This window comes from Rhodnius prolixus, unplaced genomic scaffold (genome assembly GCF_049639745.1).
Source record: "Rhodnius prolixus isolate KJV_2025 unplaced genomic scaffold, Rpr scaffold_5, whole genome shotgun sequence".
NCBI lineage: Eukaryota > Metazoa > Arthropoda > Insecta > Hemiptera > Reduviidae > Rhodnius > Rhodnius prolixus.
In genome coordinates this window covers 26,603,188-26,622,016 of record NW_027411624.1, presented here as the reverse complement: position 1 = coordinate 26,622,016, position 18,829 = coordinate 26,603,188, and the positions used below count along the sequence as shown (strand labels likewise).

The 18,829-nt window shown below is 31.1% G+C and overlaps 1 protein-coding gene and 1 long non-coding RNA gene across 6 annotated transcripts; one reads left to right on the top strand and one right to left on the bottom strand.

Annotated features, from left to right (window-relative positions):
• Positions 1–3,314: 3,314 nt before the first annotated feature.
• Positions 3,315–13,733, bottom strand: LOC141457912 (apolipoprotein D-like). Of its 5 annotated transcripts, none has more exons than XM_074135297.1 (9): positions 13,601–13,733; positions 13,152–13,341; positions 12,839–13,054; positions 11,734–11,953; positions 8,745–8,862; positions 7,929–8,059; positions 6,155–6,249; positions 4,633–4,728; positions 3,315–3,892 (listed from the first exon to the last, which is right to left on the bottom strand). In XM_074135297.1, the coding sequence occupies exons 5-9, from the start codon at positions 8,859–8,861 to the stop codon at positions 3,357–3,359; spliced, it is 975 nt and encodes a 324-aa protein (XP_073991398.1). In that variant the 5' UTR covers position 8,862; positions 11,734–11,953; positions 12,839–13,054; positions 13,152–13,341; positions 13,601–13,733; the 3' UTR covers positions 3,315–3,356. The 5 variants fall into 5 exon arrangements, with proteins under 5 accessions (XP_073991398.1, XP_073991397.1, XP_073991399.1 ...); XM_074135296.1 differs by lacking the exon at positions 13,601–13,733 and adding an exon at positions 13,429–13,567; XM_074135298.1 differs by lacking the exon at positions 13,601–13,733 and adding an exon at positions 13,407–13,550 and having other exon boundaries at positions 13,152–13,327.
• A 98-nt stretch (positions 13,734–13,831) lies between these two features.
• Positions 13,832–17,938, top strand: LOC141457913 (uncharacterized). The gene is made up of 3 exons (XR_012460611.1): positions 13,832–14,260; positions 14,431–14,661; positions 15,780–17,938. It is a non-coding gene; the product is annotated as an uncharacterized lncRNA (long non-coding RNA).
• Positions 17,939–18,829: the final 891 nt, after the last annotated feature.

The following is an 18,829-nucleotide window of genomic DNA, read 5'->3' as shown; positions in this document are numbered from 1 at the left end:
GGGATTTGTATCCCCACTTTCTAACGAGTTTAAATTAATTTTTTTTTGTTTTCTTTTTTGCAGAGGATCAAGGTCAAGTTTGCTAGTTTCAACAAATGCTTCAATCCGATAGCCACCTTCATTAGCCACCACCAATGAGTGAACCGCAAATTTAACTTTCTCTTTATTGAACATTTGCTTATCTGATTTTTGTTTCTAATTTCATATGGAATTTCCAGATGTAAATTTTAAAGATTAGTTTAATGGACTTTTTAAAATGCATCTTACTTACCTCACTTTCTCTTGCAGTAGTTATGATCTACCCTAACTTTCAGATATTTTCTATATAATATAATTTCTTCTGAATGTATGAATTATGTTTAAAAATATGTACTAGTTTCTAAAACCCTTTTCAAATTCATAGGGCCTTAATCGACTACTTCAGTGAAGACTCAATTTCTAGAATTGGGCTTGATCTCAATTCTGCTCTTACTGGATAGTAAAAAGCATAGACAGTTCGGACTATTCTTGGGAAAATCGCAGTAAATTGAACAAAAATGATTTAGTGAAGTAACCTTTCTGATTAACAAATCAATCTTGTATAAGTCAATCATTTTCTGATCCGAATTTTTTTCACCCTCTTATATGACTGTGTGAAAAAGTAAATAAAATAAATTTCTTTCCCTCTATTTTCAGAATCCCTTTTAGATTATGTGCAGAAAGCTTCTCCTCAATTTTCCCAAAATGGTGGATGCATGCATAGATCATCTCCAATGCGTTACACAGAAAAAACGATATTTTCAGAACCTTATTTTTAAAAAAATCAGGGAAAATCTGTTTTAAAATTAAACAAAGAGTTTTTACAATGGTTTGGCTGTAGACAAAATGTAATAATAAAAATAATATAGTGAAAACGGTCGAACATATTATGAACATTAATTACTGTACATCTTTTTTGGTGGCCGATTCATTAATCCATATGGAAGAAATAATATCTCCAATTTCAGTCATAATTTTACAATTATCTCTTTGCCAAGCTTTCTACCTAAGCGATTAAGTCATCTTCAGGACTTATACGTAATAACAGATACCTAAATAGTCAGAACAGAGGACACAGAAATCTTTGATGTTTTAACAAATTAGAATTAGAAGTATAACCTCTGAAGATGACTAAGTCGAAAGTTTGGCATAAAAATAAATAAACAATTATGACTGAAATTGGCTATAACCTCTCTTCCTTTTAAATGAATTCTGTACATAATATGTTCATTATAGTGAGTCTTCAAAAATAAATGTATTTCTTTGCAACTGTACACAGCAGGAGGACATCTATCACTTCATTGCAATCTGTCCAATCCTAAAAAAGTATCGCGTGAAGTGGTTGAAAAAAGCTACTCTTGCTCGGTAAGAGTTAATATACTATTTAATTGGTTTTAACTTTAAAGCTCTAATTAATTATTGTAAAACGGCCTGCCAGTACAGGCATTTCCTAGTACAAGAATTTAATTTTTAATTATTAATATAGTAAACCCTAAACGTTCCCTGTTTTTAGTAAAAATAATTTTTTTTAAAGTTTGGTTTGTTAATGTAATATTTATTTTTTATTTTTTAGTAAAACATAAACATTCTACAAATACACACAGGTTTAAAGGAAATCAGTGCAGACATAGAATAAAATGCAGTTGGAATGGATGACTGTCAGGGACAGCAGAAGTGCGATAAAAATAAACTCTGTAGAGCAACTGCAGGTAGGGCATGGTGTGTTAGCTGTAATTAAAGCTGCCAGAGGCCATCAAACAGTATTCTGTACCCTACCTTAAAAATAGTGGTACTTTTATGAAACAAACGTTATTATTTAAGTCGAGTGTGGGCAATTTGTTCCATTTTCACTTGCTTACTTTTTTTAATTATTAAAAAAAATAATTTTACTTGAAATTTACAACAACAAGAGTAGATCCTCTATGACAAGTAAATCATGTGAGATAAAGTAACGTGAGAGGAGTAAGTTATCACCCAGTGATGACACTTCAAATACGATATTTATTAAGTGACTTCTCACGCCGACGAAATCGCGGGGCCAGCGCTGCTTAGTTATCGAATAAGATTATTAGGAAGTGGCAAAGAATAAAAACGATGAATTAAAAGATTTGATCTGAGAGGGAGAATTATATGTTTTGTAACGAGCTAAGATAAAGTTTCGGTTGAAAGGAAGTTTAGGTCATTATGTAGTATTCAATACACTCTATTCAATATATACTACGGAGCAATGGAAATTCGAGACGAAGATTTTAGAATGTAAAATTGAAGTCGATGTATATTCGAACGTTTGGTTGGCTCTCACAAATCGTGCCCAAAAAGACCAGACCGATTCAGGAGTGTAATGTAATGTACTGTGGTTTAATGACAGTTTTGATCGTCTCCTAGCAAGCTAAGTAATATAGTTTTCTAGCTTACATAAGTTTAGGTTTAATTTTCTTCCATTTTGTCCAACCAAATATTAAGGAATTATTATTATTTATTTATTTTTTTTTTTTTTATTTTTTTTTTTTTGAGCCTATGCCTGTGGCCATTAGCCAACGATTCAAGAATTAAGGAATTAGATTATGGTGAACAGTATTTTTTTTTTGTTGGACTGTACAAGACCGAATTTTCAGTTTTTATAGACTTCTGTTAAACATTGTACACAAATTTTCGATTTTGTCCAATTTCGTTTTAAGCTACAGTAATATTTATTAAACTTAGTTAATATTAGGACTGACTTAAAAAAAACTGTCAATTAGAATTAAAAAAAAAAAAAAAAAAGGGCGATTGTTATTACGAATGAAGGAACTGAAACCAACTTTTAGTGATTTTTTTTACTAAAATGGCCCAAAATTCCTTTGTTGAGAAAAATGAATTTCTGTTGAGATTATATTTCTTTAAAAATTAAAAATGTCTTCTTTTAAGTAATTCAGCTGTTTAAAATTTTTAGTGACCAGGACAAAATTTTATCTTTAAATATACATAGTACCTTATGTATCGACTACTTTAAAGCGTGACTTGAAATCAGACCAAACAGGGTAATATAAAGGATGGAATGGACAGGTTAAAGCACTTTTATTGCTAACATAAAGGGGAGCTGGTGAAAGTTAAGAAATAGAAATGTACGGTAGTAAAAATCAAAAAGAAATTTAGACGTTCGCAATTTTAATTTAATTTTTATTTTTTTAAAAAAAGTAAAACTAAAAAAATATATATATATATTTATATATTTTAAACTTATGAATTAAATAATGCTCTAGCTATATCTAAATTAAAGCTCGAGATTCGTGTTTGTTTGTTCCATGTTTTTTACCTTTTTCTTATTTTTCGGTAGACAATATAAGAGGATTAGTTACCTAGTTCTTTAGTTCCATGGCTTCTGAAGTTGAAACAGTAGGCTTCGTTTGTTCACTGACAACAGAGTTGCTACCGGATACAACTGCATGCTGAGAAGACAGTGCAGGCGGACCTGCAGTAACCGCAGGAGCGGGTTTCCTGCTAGAATCATTAGAATCTGGTCTTACAGTTTCTTCGGCATTATTTGAAGATTCACTGTTAACACCGACAGCCTCTGGACTTGATACAGATCCTTCAACTTTTTTTTGTGGCATATAGACCTCGTTTCCTGTACTGGAGGTTTCTACTGGAGCTACAGAAGGATGGTGAAACGATGAATTTACCGCAGATGCGGACGTAGTAGCAGATTCAACGTTTTGATTGGCTGCATCGGAAGCTCGGCTTTTTTCTGACAATGCTTCACCAAGATTGCATTCTTCCTGTTCGGCTCTCACAAAGAATGTTCTAGAGATCTTGTTTTTATCTAATACAGCGTAAGCTTTCTGCAAAACTATACCTGGAGGAAGACGTTCTCTGGTCATCACCCAAGCCGTTTCTGTAAAAGCAAAAATATCCTATCTAAGTATTTTATTAGTCAGATTAACAAAAATTGGTTGCTTAATAACATTTTTTTGAAGTCCAGAAATGTGTACATAATTTAGAGGCACAATAGATTTCTATTTCTACTCTACATACTGGTTGTGTAGAAGGACCTAACCTACCACAACTTGCAGTTATCATGAGAGTTTTCTCGATATTGATTTCTCTGGCCACTGAGATTAATTAAATCTTTTAGAATATCAACTTACTTTTATGATGAATGTTCTCACCGAACCACTCAGTGGGAGAATCCTCCTATTTGCTACAAACTATTACTCGATACAACTACAGAAAATGAAGGTTTTATATTCAATTTACATTTTTTTTTGTGTAAAATACAGAATTAAAAAAAAAAAAAAATGATAGTTATGATTAAAACCAGGCTACTTGATTCGCTTACTTGATATAAATGTAAACAGAACAGCAATGGGCAGGAAGATATATCTAATTTATAGGAGCTCTTAAGAGACGAATCAAAGCAGATTACCATTATAGAATGGTTTTCATCGGTTAGATTGGATACATTTTCAAGAAAATAATAAAAACCGCAGGCTGCAAAACAAATTCTCTCACTCTATCAATTGTCACATGCTTTATTTGATGAAGCAGGCTACAACGGTAACATCTACAGGTTAAACATAAAGCTATAGTGAATTGAATTAAATGAAAGATTGTAATCTAATCAAATATACTCACGAGTATTGACTAATGGTCCAAATCCAGAACATGACCAAACAACAGCATAAGAATCATAATCCGTGTCCAAGATTATGTATTCTGTTTCCATTGGGACTAAAAAAAAAAAAAAGTTCAGCAACATTAAAATTTTAGTGATAGCTTACACTCTCAAATATTTTTAGTATTATTAGCTTCAAATAGATAAATAACTTTATCGAAATAATTAATTTTGACAGTGAAGAAGATTCTTAAAGACAATCAAGAAGTATTTCAAGCTCTTACCATCTATTCTAGTTTATAAAAAACATGTCTCCAAATTATATTTGTGTTCTAATTTGATATTTAGATTAATTTAATCACATTGTCTTTTACTGATCCCACAAAAAAATGTATAAGAAAGAATACTGGAAATACCATCTAGCGGATGTTTAGAGAACCAGGATTCACTTTGGTTGATTTAGATCATATTATCTACACATTTCTTACAGTAAAAATGTAACTTCAAAACTTTTTTTTAAAACACATTCTTTAATACTAAATGATTAGTTTATATTCTCCTTTATCTGCTGCAATTTAAGATGCCCCAGACACTTTATATCATTTTCTGTTGGTATGCCCATTATTTAGATCTGCCAGGAACGAATATTTATCAGAATTTATTAAAGTTGAGCCAAGATAACGAGGAAAATTTACTTAATTTATTAGTTATAAACAGTCTTACTAAATTTAATAACTTATATTACATTGTAGTCTCTGCATTAAAAATTAGAAAATTTATTATTAATAATGAAAATTAAAGAGCAGTTTATTTTTCTTTATAAATTTTAATTCTTTTAGTTGTCTTTTATTTTAAATATTTTGTCTTTTATTTTGTTTATTTTGTCTTCAGTTTTTTATCTTTTATGTAAGAAATAATTTCATTTTTAGTTTTCAGTTATTTTATATTATTTAATAATTTTGTACCAATACTCCATTTGAATACCCTAAGAACAAATAAAAATTATACTTATACTTATACTCCTTTAAAGCTAAAATTTGTATGTACTAAACTAGGGGAAGAAAGATTATTGCCAATTTCAGGAATAATTCGTTCATTTGATTTGAAACCAACTTTTCGACTTAAGGGCTAGGTAATCTTCAGGACTTAAGCATATAAGACTTATACTCATGAACAATTGTTATTTGTTTTACATTGTGGATGTTAGCTTTAAAGGTTAATGTGTCTTTGAGCCCGATTTTTAGGTACAGCTTTTAAGGCGAAATTAAAATTGTTAATATGTATAAGCCCAGGAAATGACTAAGTCCCTATGTCAAAAGTTTGGCATTAAACCAAATAAAAGAAATTATGATTAAATTGGCAATAATCTTTCTTCCCTTTGTATTAATGAATCAGTCACCAAAATAGATGAACCTTTTCAAAACCTTTTCGGTTGCGATTAGTTTAGGAGGAATCGGTGGTGAATGAATATTTAATTTAACAGCATTATTGTTACTATTTTATGTAAAATGATTAATTAATAGAAATAGCTAATTAACTTACATGGTAGAGTGGAGTATTTGACGCTTATCTTAGAATCAACACCCCCTTTTGGAACATTTCTAATCTCACCATCAAGCACACGTTTAATGCCCGTCCTGTAAGCAAGATAAAAATTAACTAATTATTGCTGACATTAGTTTTTGTTTTGTTTTAGTGAAAATGTAGAACATTTTACATAAAAATGTATAAAGTATTTACTATAATGTTTGAAAATTCCTATCTTTTTTGAAATCCAATTTGTTTACACTTAATTAAAAAAGCGATTGAATAGAATGTGGGCACAATTATTTATTCTTGTAAATAAAGCAAAAGAAGTGCCGTCTCAAAGTAAATATTTTACTGCTGTACATAGATGCAATGTCCCAAAAGCATGATCCACACAATTCAACAGACGTTTAGTTTGATATACCGACATTTGCGTAACATGACAAGCGGTAGAGTAAATTTTAGTTAAAGACGAGACTTGCTTGAAAAGATTAAGACGACTCATTTCGTTGAAAATGTTTTACTCTACTCGTAAGGTAAGAAATGAAAGTCAAAATAAGTTAAAACATTTTTTTTTTTTTTGTTGAAATCTAAGCAATTAGAACTTTGAATCTTTTATCTGAAAAATCTATAGTTGATATCTGAATCTCTTTGTAAAAAACGCATTTAATGAGATGCTGCTGTTTTAAGTAATGGCTATTTTTTTCAGGCGTGCTTTATGTCCGACTACAAATAGGTGTCGCGGATGGAGGCGTCTATCAACCATACTTTACTATGAATTTCTCATATTACCAATTAAATAAAATGTAACGCCAGACCGGGATCGAACCCAGTGCCGCAATACATCTTAGCTTTGCGGGCCTCGCCTTTCATCGCACAGCTATTTGCGATGCTTAAACGTAACGCGAGTAAAATTGTTTTCAAACTTCCATTTATATAAAGCCCATCAATTTCGCTAAAAAAAAGGACAGAAAACTTAACAACCTCTGTAACTTTACAAGCTTCAATTAATTATGAACAAATAATATTTTGCAAAATCTAAAACATTTATTTATATGAATCTCTATTCAATACACAAAAAAATATCCTAGAAATTTTATTTTAAGTTTTGCTTAAATTGGCTGTAACATCGCTCAAAGTCAGGCTGGATGTATCGTGAAACAAAGAATGTAGTAATTAATTTGGACAAAAAAGATATTGAACGTCGACATCAAAGTAAAAAAGGAGGCAGCAGTAGCTCGTTCAAAAATCTTGTGTTTAAGTATTGCATTGAAAGAAAGTGAACAAATAAATAGTGTTCAGGAATTATGTTATTATAGAATAGAAGAAGTATTTTTTTTTTGTCTTAACACAGCCATTTTATGGAGCTCATTGGCCAATAATAAAAAAGTTATAAGCAAAGGTAGAGGTCTAAAACGATACCAAGCTGCAGTAGACAAATTGCATACTTATTCCATCTATTTATTTGCTCACTGTTTCTTCTAGTTTGAAGATTCATAGTTTCAATTGCCTGAATATTAACTTAATTCTTTATTCTTAATATTGAAACCAATTCCTATATTTATTTATTTTTCTTTTTACAATGCTTTGATATTTGTGGACTTTACTTTTCTGTAATCGATGCATGTATATTTATTTACATGAGAATTATTCCTATTTCGGGTATACCCATATTTTAATTTCAATCATTCCCAATCAATACTGTAAAGCGATTGGACGTTTTTAAGTTGTAAAAAAATCAAAAAATTGAACCTCAAAATTGAAATTAAATGTAGTTTGGAATACTTACAGTCTGTTAGTGATTTCATTAGTGACAAGAATTCTACCGTCTACAGCTTTAGTGTAGTTGGTCCTGGCGCATCTGCTTCCAGCTTCCAAAACTGTAAAGTAACGTTCTGCTTCGTACCAAGTTCCCAAATACTAAAGTAAGGATCCATAAACAAACCAAAAAAATATATATACTTTTTATTTAATCATAATTATTGAGTAGTGAAGAGGGAGCAATTGGCTAACTGGTTTTAATTAGTAAAAACAAAAAGTTTAACCAGAATGAAAGATAGTACATATTTATATACAAATGATACTAACTATTTACTAAGAATAATTTACATTAACAAAAACATTATTACGAATCGATTGTCCTAATTCACGGGCGAATGTAGAGAGTTTACAATAATAGCAGATCTGATAATAAGCCTCAATGAATTTAGTGACAGAAACTGCGACTTACTTTTACCATGATCTTCTTTGTCAACCACTTCAAAGGATTCATTGGCAAGATTGAGTCTGAGGCAAGAGGTTGACAATATTCAGATTACCATTGAAAATGAGCAACTCCCAGATATAAATTCTCAATTAAAAATAGCCAAATCATTATAATAGTATATAACATATATACTTATAGAGCCTAAAAGGCAATGAAATTATAAAGGTTTGACTGCTTTGCCTGGCTAAAAGTGAATATAGCTGAGGGATCCTAAACTGTTAGAGGTCAGACATTACTACTGACGGCTGCAAAATTAGTTACGACTAAAGTGGTCCAAAACATAATTAATGAAAACATTATTACTTTAGAGTAGTTATAGAAAATTAATATAAAAAATACCTTGTCAATGTCGAATCCAGGCATTGCCCTTTTGTCTGGACACCAGCCGAAACCAGGCATCTGCGCTCTGGATATTGCAATTGTTAACGTACATATTATCAAAATTAGCTCCTTCATTCTGTGAACATTTTTTTTTTTTTTTTTTAATTAGAGGTGTTTTATTGAATTTTACTTTGGGGTCAAATTTGACGTTCAAGATAATATATTTTTAAAAGCCTTTAACCACACTAACTTGTGAAGGATACAAAGACCCTTGGATGCACTTTTCAAGTGCAGCGAAAAGATAAAGGTGTAACTATTGGAAACAAAGATTGTGGAATTAAAATGAGTTTCACATATTCAAATGGTGATTGGTACTTTCTGCACGTTTTAGCGAATGATAGCAAATTTTGCATAATCAGTAAAAAAAAATGGATTTATAAGGTGAGCAACGTCAGACAGATAATATTTTAGCATTTAACATGTGATCATATTGGTTGGAGGAAATAGTACAAAAGTAGTCCAAAGATGTCAGTGGCTGCTCAGCAGTTAAAAAAAAAATACAAAATTTTATGCCGCTGAATTTCAATAACCAGAAAATCACTAATATTTATATATATTTTATTTATTTTGGTTAGCAACTCTGCAAACATACATAGACCAAATCCTTGCAGTTGTGAGAAAAATATTGATTTGTTTAAAGTTTTAATTTTGATTAAAAATAAGTCCTTACTATTATTTTTATTAAGGCGCATCAATCAACATTGAGGTCTTTGGCGCAAAAAAAAAAAAATTGTTTTTTAAGACATGCAAAACCTTCTGACATTGTTCTCTTGGTAGTACGACAACAGTATCATCGGACGGTGCACTGGAAGAAGTTCTCAAGAAGAAAAAAAAAAAATCTAAGGGTAGGCAGGATTGGAACCCACAATCTGAGCATGAAAGTTTATTATGAGTTTTAATTAAATAAGAAGAAATGAATTTATCTGCAGTTAGAAGTATTTCATTATTATAAAACATTTCATAAAACGAAAGTAGACAGTTTGGATTGTTGCAAGGCGTGACGTTCCAGGACAAACGAGAATCCGTTAGAATATTTAAAAATAATTTGCTCCATGGTAATGATTGGAGAAGGAGTTTCCTTAACTGATTCTCTATGTTCCAATTCCTTCAATTTATTTTAGCTGTAATCTTTCATTATTCCTACTAATTATTAATTAATTTCTATTAGCTATTTAACTATTACCTTTGATTATTACTATCATGTGATAATTCTAGTTGGAATAGAATTAATAGTTCTTTTGATACATAATTCTTCCCTTCTAATGAACATTAATGGACTAATATTATTGGCTAATTGTATAGACTTAGTAGGCTGTAAATATTAATATTTATTTCGGTGCGTAAATAAATGTTTGATATGTGTGCAACTATGAGTTTAATCTATGGGAACACACGCTGGGAGCAACCTCTAATAAAGTGGTCTAACTGTAAAATTGAGCTTGCTGGACCTCCTAGATCATTAAAGAAAAGTGGTTACACTAGTTCTCTTGAAGAAGAAAAATATTTCCAAAATTTTCACGATAATCTACTGTGATCATGTCATATTATAATTTATTATTACATTTTTTTTATTTTATTTTTTTAATGATTTTTTTTATCTCAACATCTAAGGTTATTGGCGCCCGGAGCTTTTTTCAATGCACTGCCGGCCTCCGGACAGTGTTCTCTCGTTACAGACAACACTGTCCATCACCGGACAGTGAGCTGTAAGAAGCTCCTAGGAAGAGAAAATCTAAGGATCAGCAGCTGGATTCGAACCCGGGACCTCCGCGTGGGTGTCCAGTACGCTAACCGTATAGTTAATCCCTTCCCTTATTATTATTATTATTTATTTCGAAGTGATTTATACGAAGTGTATGTTACAGTGGAGTTTGCACTAATATGTTACATTTTAAACAAAATATTATAATTACTGTAGGTTAAACATGAATAAATGATGAACATGATGACGTGCCGAAGAGGCTTAAGCAAATGGTACCACACGGCGGTAGGAAGAGAGGCAGCGTTGGCTGGACAGAGTGAAGGAGGATGCCCTAGCGTTGCTGGGCGTACGGAACTGGAAAGTGGCTGCCCAAAATAGGGAAAACCGGTGGAAACATTTGACGGAGGCCAAGGTTCGCTAGACGGACTGTCGCGACAAATAAGAAGACGAAGAAGAAGAAGGAACATGAATAAAATAATATAATTGTGTCATATTATAATGTGATTTTTTTTTCGAACAAGTAATACGAGCCAGATGTTATAAAAATGCTTAAAGTGCCTAATCCGCTGCGATTAAACGAGCACCCTTAGTTGTCATTGTTTTAAAGTAGTATTTCTAAATTATTTTTTTAATTACAATACTTCATTGTATAATTAAAGTAATCAGAATTTTCCTTTTGTTAAAACGGTCTTTTCTTCTTAAGCGTTGAAGATAACCGCCGCGCTACAGACTACACTGTTTATCACCGGACACAGTGAGATTTAAGAAACTCCTAGGAATGAAAAATGTAAATGCCCAGCAGCTGGATTCTCAGCGTCGGAATCCAAAATACGCTAACCTCTGTGCTAATCCCTTCCCTTAGACTATCTTAGGGTACCCCAATGGAAGCTGAGAGCTTGACTACTCTGTATAATTACTAATTACAATTCCTTCGTGACAGGATAATTAATTATTTATTATAGCTTATAAAATAAATATTTATGTTTTCTCAACATATTTATTTTCACCCTGATAAACTTAAAATGATTCGAGTTTATTAGGAAAGTAAATGTGTTCACATTATGAATTCTTTTACATTAATTTTTTTAACATAATTTGTTTTAATGAGAGTATAGTTGCAGATAAGAAATATCGGATAAACAAATTAGAAGTTCCTTTAAGCTGAGTTCTAACATTTGAAACAATTGTTCAAAATTCTAATCAATAAATAATTTAAATGAAATGAGAATTATATTTTTTACTTACTTGTTATGTTGAAGGAAATACTGGGACGTATCAGAGTGTGAACAGGCGACAGACCATCTTCAACCTTTTATAGACTTCCTAACAGTCACTCCCACCACCGACAGATAACTACAGAGGCATCCACCAGCCAAACCACTGGAGAACAGGCCGGCCCTATACCACCAGCCTCAAAAAATCTGTTTATTGGCACGTTTGCATGCCCAGTTTTCCACTATATAAACTTGTAAAATAATAATAATAATTTTTATTATAGCACATTTATGGAAGCACAATCTTAAGCAATATTATTAAGTGCATTCTTTAATATTTAGAATGGTTGCGTTACTAGTCATCAAAGCAATAAATATTGAATCATAATAATTTTTCTAGGGCAAATATTTCAAGGAATTGACATAAGATTGGCAAAATTAGAATACCATCTCTGAGAGGAATCCTGGCAAAATCACAGCTTTCTTGTATGTCATTTTTTTTGTTCTAGCAATTTTTCTTTGCACTCAAATTCCCTGAGCACGTTATTAATCAAACATTTTACCAAAAGTAAAGCAATACGTTTATATAGAACCTTGTGTCATTTTTAAAGAAACATTAGGCATACTGTTGTAAAAGTCGTGAAAAATTCCTCAACTAAAGTAGTACTATATTACTCTATTCCTTGAAATAAGAATTTTTACAATTAAGGATTCAAATTGGCGAGGAATCGGTCAAAATAAAAACAACTCGTCTTTTTTGCCAACGTTTCGACGAATATATTGCCTTCTTCAGGGCGTGGCTGTACAGGTTGGATGAGTTACATACAGAAAACTGTTGACAGATGATGACATATTGAAAAATAAATTAACAGAATTAAAAAAGAAAAACATACTATCAATCACAGTAGTATTTGGAGGAGTTTCTCAAAAGAACAATGTGAAAAATATTTGACTAGCTATACCTTTGGTACTTTTTATTAAATTAATTCCAGATAAATGTGTTCAGTAAAAGCGATAGAGATTCTGTACAACAGTTAACTTAATTGTAGGGAATTCTTCAAAAAATAATTCATTCAGTAAAGAGTTATTGCCGGTTTAGAGAATATGGCCTTTTTTTAATCCACTTAAAAAAATACCTGTTCGTTTGATGAAACATCAATGTTAGACAACATCACGATGTATGTTCTCTCACGAGATGATAATCCAATAAAGCTCAGAATAGCACCAAATTTCTTAAAAAAATTATTGAAAATCTGGCAACACTTGATTGATTAATATTTGTTAAGTGGTATCTCCTTGATCAAAATTAGTGTTTTCATTGCATTAGAAATCAGTCGAAACTCTTATAGAAGCTGAAATAATAGACAAAAATCAATTAACTGTCAACAAAATAAAAGGATCATGAGAACATTTCTATCCACAGAAAGCTTTACAATAACTTAGAAATACCTCTAATGGAACATGTTTCAATTTCTGGCCTTAGACCAAAATCTTGTAAAAAGCCACTTATACTGGATTTATTGAATTGTATATTGGGATCAGGTTTTAAAGAAGAATATTTGGGCGAATTTTCATGCTTTTGATGAATGATATTCATAGAGATGGAACAAATTTTTGTGGTGCAGCTGGCAATGCATACCTTGTGAGAGAAATTAAAACTTATCTTTTCGGAAACACAATTCTTTTAATAATAATTTATTGTACCTTAAATAATTGGCAATATTACATCGATTTTTTTTTAGTTGGTTAAATAATCCAGTGGTAAACTGTTAATTCAAATAACTTTTAATAATGTAAACATCAAATAACCCCCCCCCCCCTGTTCGTCACACACAATACACAAACGATGCCACAAACTAGTCAATTAAATCAGAAGGTTAAATCAAATATTAACTGACCCGAAGAATGCCGATGATTGCCGACTAAATTCGGGTAGATGCAGTTGAAACAGATCATGGAAGGTAACAGGCGGCTAAGGCAGGATGGGTTCTGACCCATGTAAAATCTTTGTGTGAGTGAGGTAATTCCAAGAATTTAGTCACTAACACAAAGATTTTACATGGGTCAGAACCCATGCTGCCTTAGCGGCCTGTTACCTTCCACTATCTGTTTCAACTATGTACATTACCCGAATGTAGTCGGCAATTATCGGTATTCTTCGGATAGGTTGTTATATTTCATTTAACCTTCTGCTTTAGTCATACTATTTTAGGAAGGTAAATCTGTAGTGAGAACAATGTTTTTTAAGAAAGAGACTTTACAACTAGTTGCACTCGTATTTATATTACTCAGGACATAACTCTCATTTAATAATTTATTAATATTTTATCATAATTAATCCCAATTACTTTATTAACTATGATTTTAATATAAATAATTCTAGCCCCACCCAGATAATGCTTTTAACATTTCACTTATTATGCCAAAAGAAAAACTGGTGATTATACTGTAACTATTTATTTGCTTTTAGTTTTCCTAGTATTTTCTTCCCTAAAGTAAGTTTTCATAAAATCAAGAGAACTAACACGTGGAAAGTTGGATTAAATAATTTTAAAAAGGTAAAGTTAAAGAAAATTATCTTGTTAAATATGCCCGCAGAATAGAAGGTAAAATAGAAGTAGTTCATTTAAATTTTGAGTTCAAGCAGATTTCTTTGAAAATGTTTGTTCCTAAACACATTAAACAAGAAATTTACTTATTCTTTGTTCTCTTTCCTTTGTTTTTTAAGGAGGAATTGTTTCAGCCAGACAGACAAGAGTTAACCCTTATGCAAAAAACAATTATTTTATTAGGAATCGTAAAAAATATAAATGATTACGTCTCTACATCCAATGGATAAGCAAGAGAAGAAAAAAAATAGGCCTGCAGAACGATAGAAGTTGATTTAATAAATTTAATTATAATTTCTAATAAAAAAATCACAGGCATTAAAGGATAAATCAACACAATTATTTAAAAGGTAAGATGCATTTTTTATTTTATTTTATATTCTACTTATGAGAAATATAAATTGAAGAATAAATTAATGCATTATTTTAAATTGCACATTAGTTTTGCCTTACAGCCTTGGCAATAGACAATAAGTTGTCTACTTCCAAAAGCTAACCCTCTGCCTAGATACACTTGTCTAAATTGTCGGCCAGACACGATCTGGGCCAGTTGGGAGTAGTTGTGTCTCATTTTATTTTTATGTCGTGTTTTTATTTTGGCACGGAACTTGTGTCCCAAGTGCTTAGTATTTCTTAGCGAATTACAAACAAGTCCTAGAATTGCAGACTGACTGCAAACATTGTGGTGCTAGAAAAAAGTTGTAGGTCAACAATGACCTATTCAATAAGTTATTTTTATTTATTTATTTTTTTTTTTTTAGAGAATGATTATAAGAAGTTACAAGTATTTATTTAAAGGAACGTTTTTTAGTTCAAGTCCGCACCAAACAATATCCACTGTCAGTTTTCACTTTACGTTTTATGTGGGTACTTGACAGTTATTTTTTTTTTAAATAGCCCGCATTTTATTTAGATTTTCCATAAAATAAATAATAGTCTTTGTTTTGGTACGGTCGTCTATTGCGTGAATGACTATATATCTTACGCTGTTCTCTTACATTTATAAAAAGTACATTTTGAAAATTGTGGTTGAACTGAAAATAAGCTCTGCTGGGCTGATCCGCTGGAATCATAAAGTTTTCATTCAATAGAAGAATGTGAAGTTACTGCATGGAGATAAAGATTCCAAATTAGTGAGATCGCTTCACAGACTAGTCAAGCCCATTTCAAGTTCTTCCTACTTAGAGTCAAGGGGAAGAGGTAACTAAGAAATGCTTCTATACAGATGGGCCTTATACGTTAGCCTGAACGAAGACCTTTAATTAACGATCATGCTTGTTTAGATTGAATGCTTTTCCTAGAGGGGTTGGAGAACCCTTAAAAACAACACTGGCCAGTTGGTCAAAGAAAAATGAAAAATGTTTAAATAAAATAATTTGTTTCCCCATATCTTTAAAGTCTGATGGATTAAATGAACTTCATTTGCAAAAATAAATTATTAACTTTTTCTTGTTCGTTTTTTTTATAGGCCACTGCTAGAAGAAAGATGAGGTGTTTGAATTTTGCAGAACCAGTTATATTATAAAACAAGTTTACGGCACTTCTTAAATTATAATCCTCCCATTTCCTGTCTTACTACATTCCTCAAATTTCGCATTTATTTATTCTTATGGGTTTTGTTTGTTTGTTATTGAAAAAATAAAGAAAGAAAAAGAATATAACTGTCCTAAACTGTTATCATTGTTAAATTTTCATATGCCAACAAACAGTACTAGACAAAAACAAGTGTTTTGTAAAGTGTGCTATGGTACTAATTATTGTAAGTTCAGTTATTTTCCAAGAGTTACAGATCAAGTTAATAATCTATACGCTGATTTCGATTTATTCAACACCAACGTGATCAAATTGAAACGTTATTTTTAAATAACTGATTTTGCAATGGTTAGTGCTAGGGAAAACTTCTTACCAGTTATTTGTGATATCATTAAGATTTATTAATTATCTATTTTTAAAGTATATTTTATAGTATATTTTTTAAAGTATATCTATTAAGTAAAGTCTATATTTTACTTTCTATTCTATGACTATATATGTATGATATATGTTGTATATTCTATAAATTATTATATGTTGAGTTATTATTAAATGTTACTTTAAATTATATTTCTTTGTAACTGGGTGATAGCCCGTAATGTAAATATAGACATTAAATGAATTTGTTTCTTCTTCAGTCAATCATTATATAATTTTCATTAGTTTTAATAACAAGTTTGAAGTTTTGTTAGTGATTCATTAGTATAAAAATCATTCTTTGAGAAAAGACCCTAAAATGTTGAAGATTAATTAAAAGGATTGTCTATTAACTGACCAGTATTTTATGTATTTTTTTTCTTGAACCCGAGTCGAACAGGTTAAATAAAAAAAAAATCGTGATTAGTAAGGAAATTTTTCTTTGCAATTAGCCTGGCTGGGACACTTCAAATCTCTTTTCTCTTATTGATTAACACTTAAACTTCTTAACCTAGTAGCCTTTTAATTTCTATTCGTTTATAACAAATCAATACTAAAAAAAAATTTTTATTTAGTTTTGATTCCCTATCATAATTCCTGCAATTATGACTATTTATTACAATTAATATTTCCAGCTTAAACACTACAGCTTTCATTATTTTATAGCTCCTAAATATTTTAAGAATACAATGAAGACAGTTTCATGATCTATCTGTATGTATTTTCAAATAAAAGACTACAACTAAAGTTACTAAATTTAACAATTACTAAAAAAAAGATTGTATTATAATATGTTTTTGCCTAACTTTCAAACAGTATTTGTAAATTACTGTTCATTATTTTTGGTGACTAATTCGCAGTTTGAAAAAATAACTGCCAGTTTCAGTCATGATATATTTTTATTATGCCGAGCTTTCGACCTAAGGGCTAGGTCATCTTCAGGGCTAATTTTATAATGTAATATTTTACATCATTAAAGAGTATTTGTAAAGATAAGGCAGATGATTCTGGGTTTAGTTTTTGAAGACACACACATATAATATAAATTGTGATAAGTTCTCAGGCGACATAATAAGCAACAAATGGTCGTCTTTGGTTTGTCTGAAAACCAGGGGATTACTGTATGTATTATTCACCGTTTTATAAAATCGTTAAGAATTTTTCTTGTTCATTTTTTGTTATTTAACTTTGGTATTCTTTTAGGAGTGCGCATAGGGAGGACATTTGTTCCACGATACCAATGATGTATTTATCAATTTTTAAGTGAGCCTATGCTAATATACTAGCCACTAACACTCTTTAGATGGTTTTCCTGTTCAACCAGATCCTTATTTACATGCCCACTTTTACGATTCTAAGAACATGGCCATTAACCTAACACTACATCTGTATAGTGCATATAATAGTTATACGAGCAGCTTTTTTTAAGGTTTTTGTATCTTCAAGCAAATAAATAAAACCCTTCTTTAATGTCTAAGTTATATATAAAAGGGAATCAGTTGTATTACTGCTTATTATAGTCTTAGCTCCAAGAATTTTCAAATTAAGAGGGGATTAGTTAAACTAAGATGCAAGCAAAATTTAGAAAACAATGTAATAGTTTTAAAAGTTCATATTATGAAAATATTAGTAGTCTTTTAGGAAATGAAACGTATTGACAGAATTATCATTAAATAAATGAGGTAACTAATGACAAAATCTTTTTTTTAAAAAAAAACCTTACAAGTTTAATTGGGATTATTGGAGAGAATCTTTTTTAGCTCAGAACTTCGCTAATATTTATTTACTGTTTCTTGTATTTTATTAGAAACAGTACAATCATATAAACATTCAGGATGGTTTCTACGCAATTTGGAGGCAATTTTGGTTGTATTTCCAATTGCAGAGTCCTTACTGTTCTTGTCTCTCTCGAATTACAAACTACCTGGGGCCGATAAGTGTTTTATAGCCTTGTTAAAATTTATATAGTGACTGTGCAGTAACTTTTCTTTCAGTATTCGCGGCCAGCTATTGGTCCGTGTTATGTTGTTTTTTTACAACTATCTGTCTCTCTATGATTCTTTTTAAAGGCTCTTTTTTATCTAAGCAATATAGAAGCTTGTTAAAACGGTGTTTGATAGCCGCAGGGGTGCTTATTTGAAGAAGCAAGATGGAAGGAGTGAGTGTACAGAAAAAAAAGAGTGAGATAAAAGCGGTATAAAGTTATGTGTTTGAGAGATGTGAAGATAAAGAAGTAAATGTTTGAGTATGTGTTGCGGCCAACGGCCTATTCCCAACAAAAACACGACAGTGCATATACACGTACAGAACTCACCTGACCCCCTGCCGGCGAACTCCCTCTAGTTGTGGCTGCCTTTTGGGTCCATGAACTTGACCCCTCTTAAAGGGCGCCACAACTCCTCCTGCACTCTCTGCATCTAACTCACTGACTTCACAAGAAGAAAGTCCATCTTTGCTCTTCTTTCTTTAAACCCGTACTTCAACTTCAACTTCTTCTTCATTACTTCACCCTCACTTTCTTCATTTCTTGTAGCCGCTCTCAGGAAACTTGATCCTTCTAGGAAATTG

Excerpts from the sequence above, each read along its gene's own strand:
- LOC141457912 (XM_074135297.1), bottom strand. The coding sequence starts at position 8,861 with ATGAAGGAGCTAATTTTGATAATATGTACGTTAACAATTGCAATATCC. Across the intron at positions 8,060-8,744 it reads CTGGATTCGACATTGACAAG|TATTTGGGAACTTGGTACGA; the intron begins GTATTTTTTATA and ends TCCTTACTTTAG. Across the intron at positions 3,893-4,632 it reads TGGACCATTAGTCAATACTC|AAACGGCTTGGGTGATGACC; the intron begins GTGAGTATATTT and ends TTGCTTTTACAG.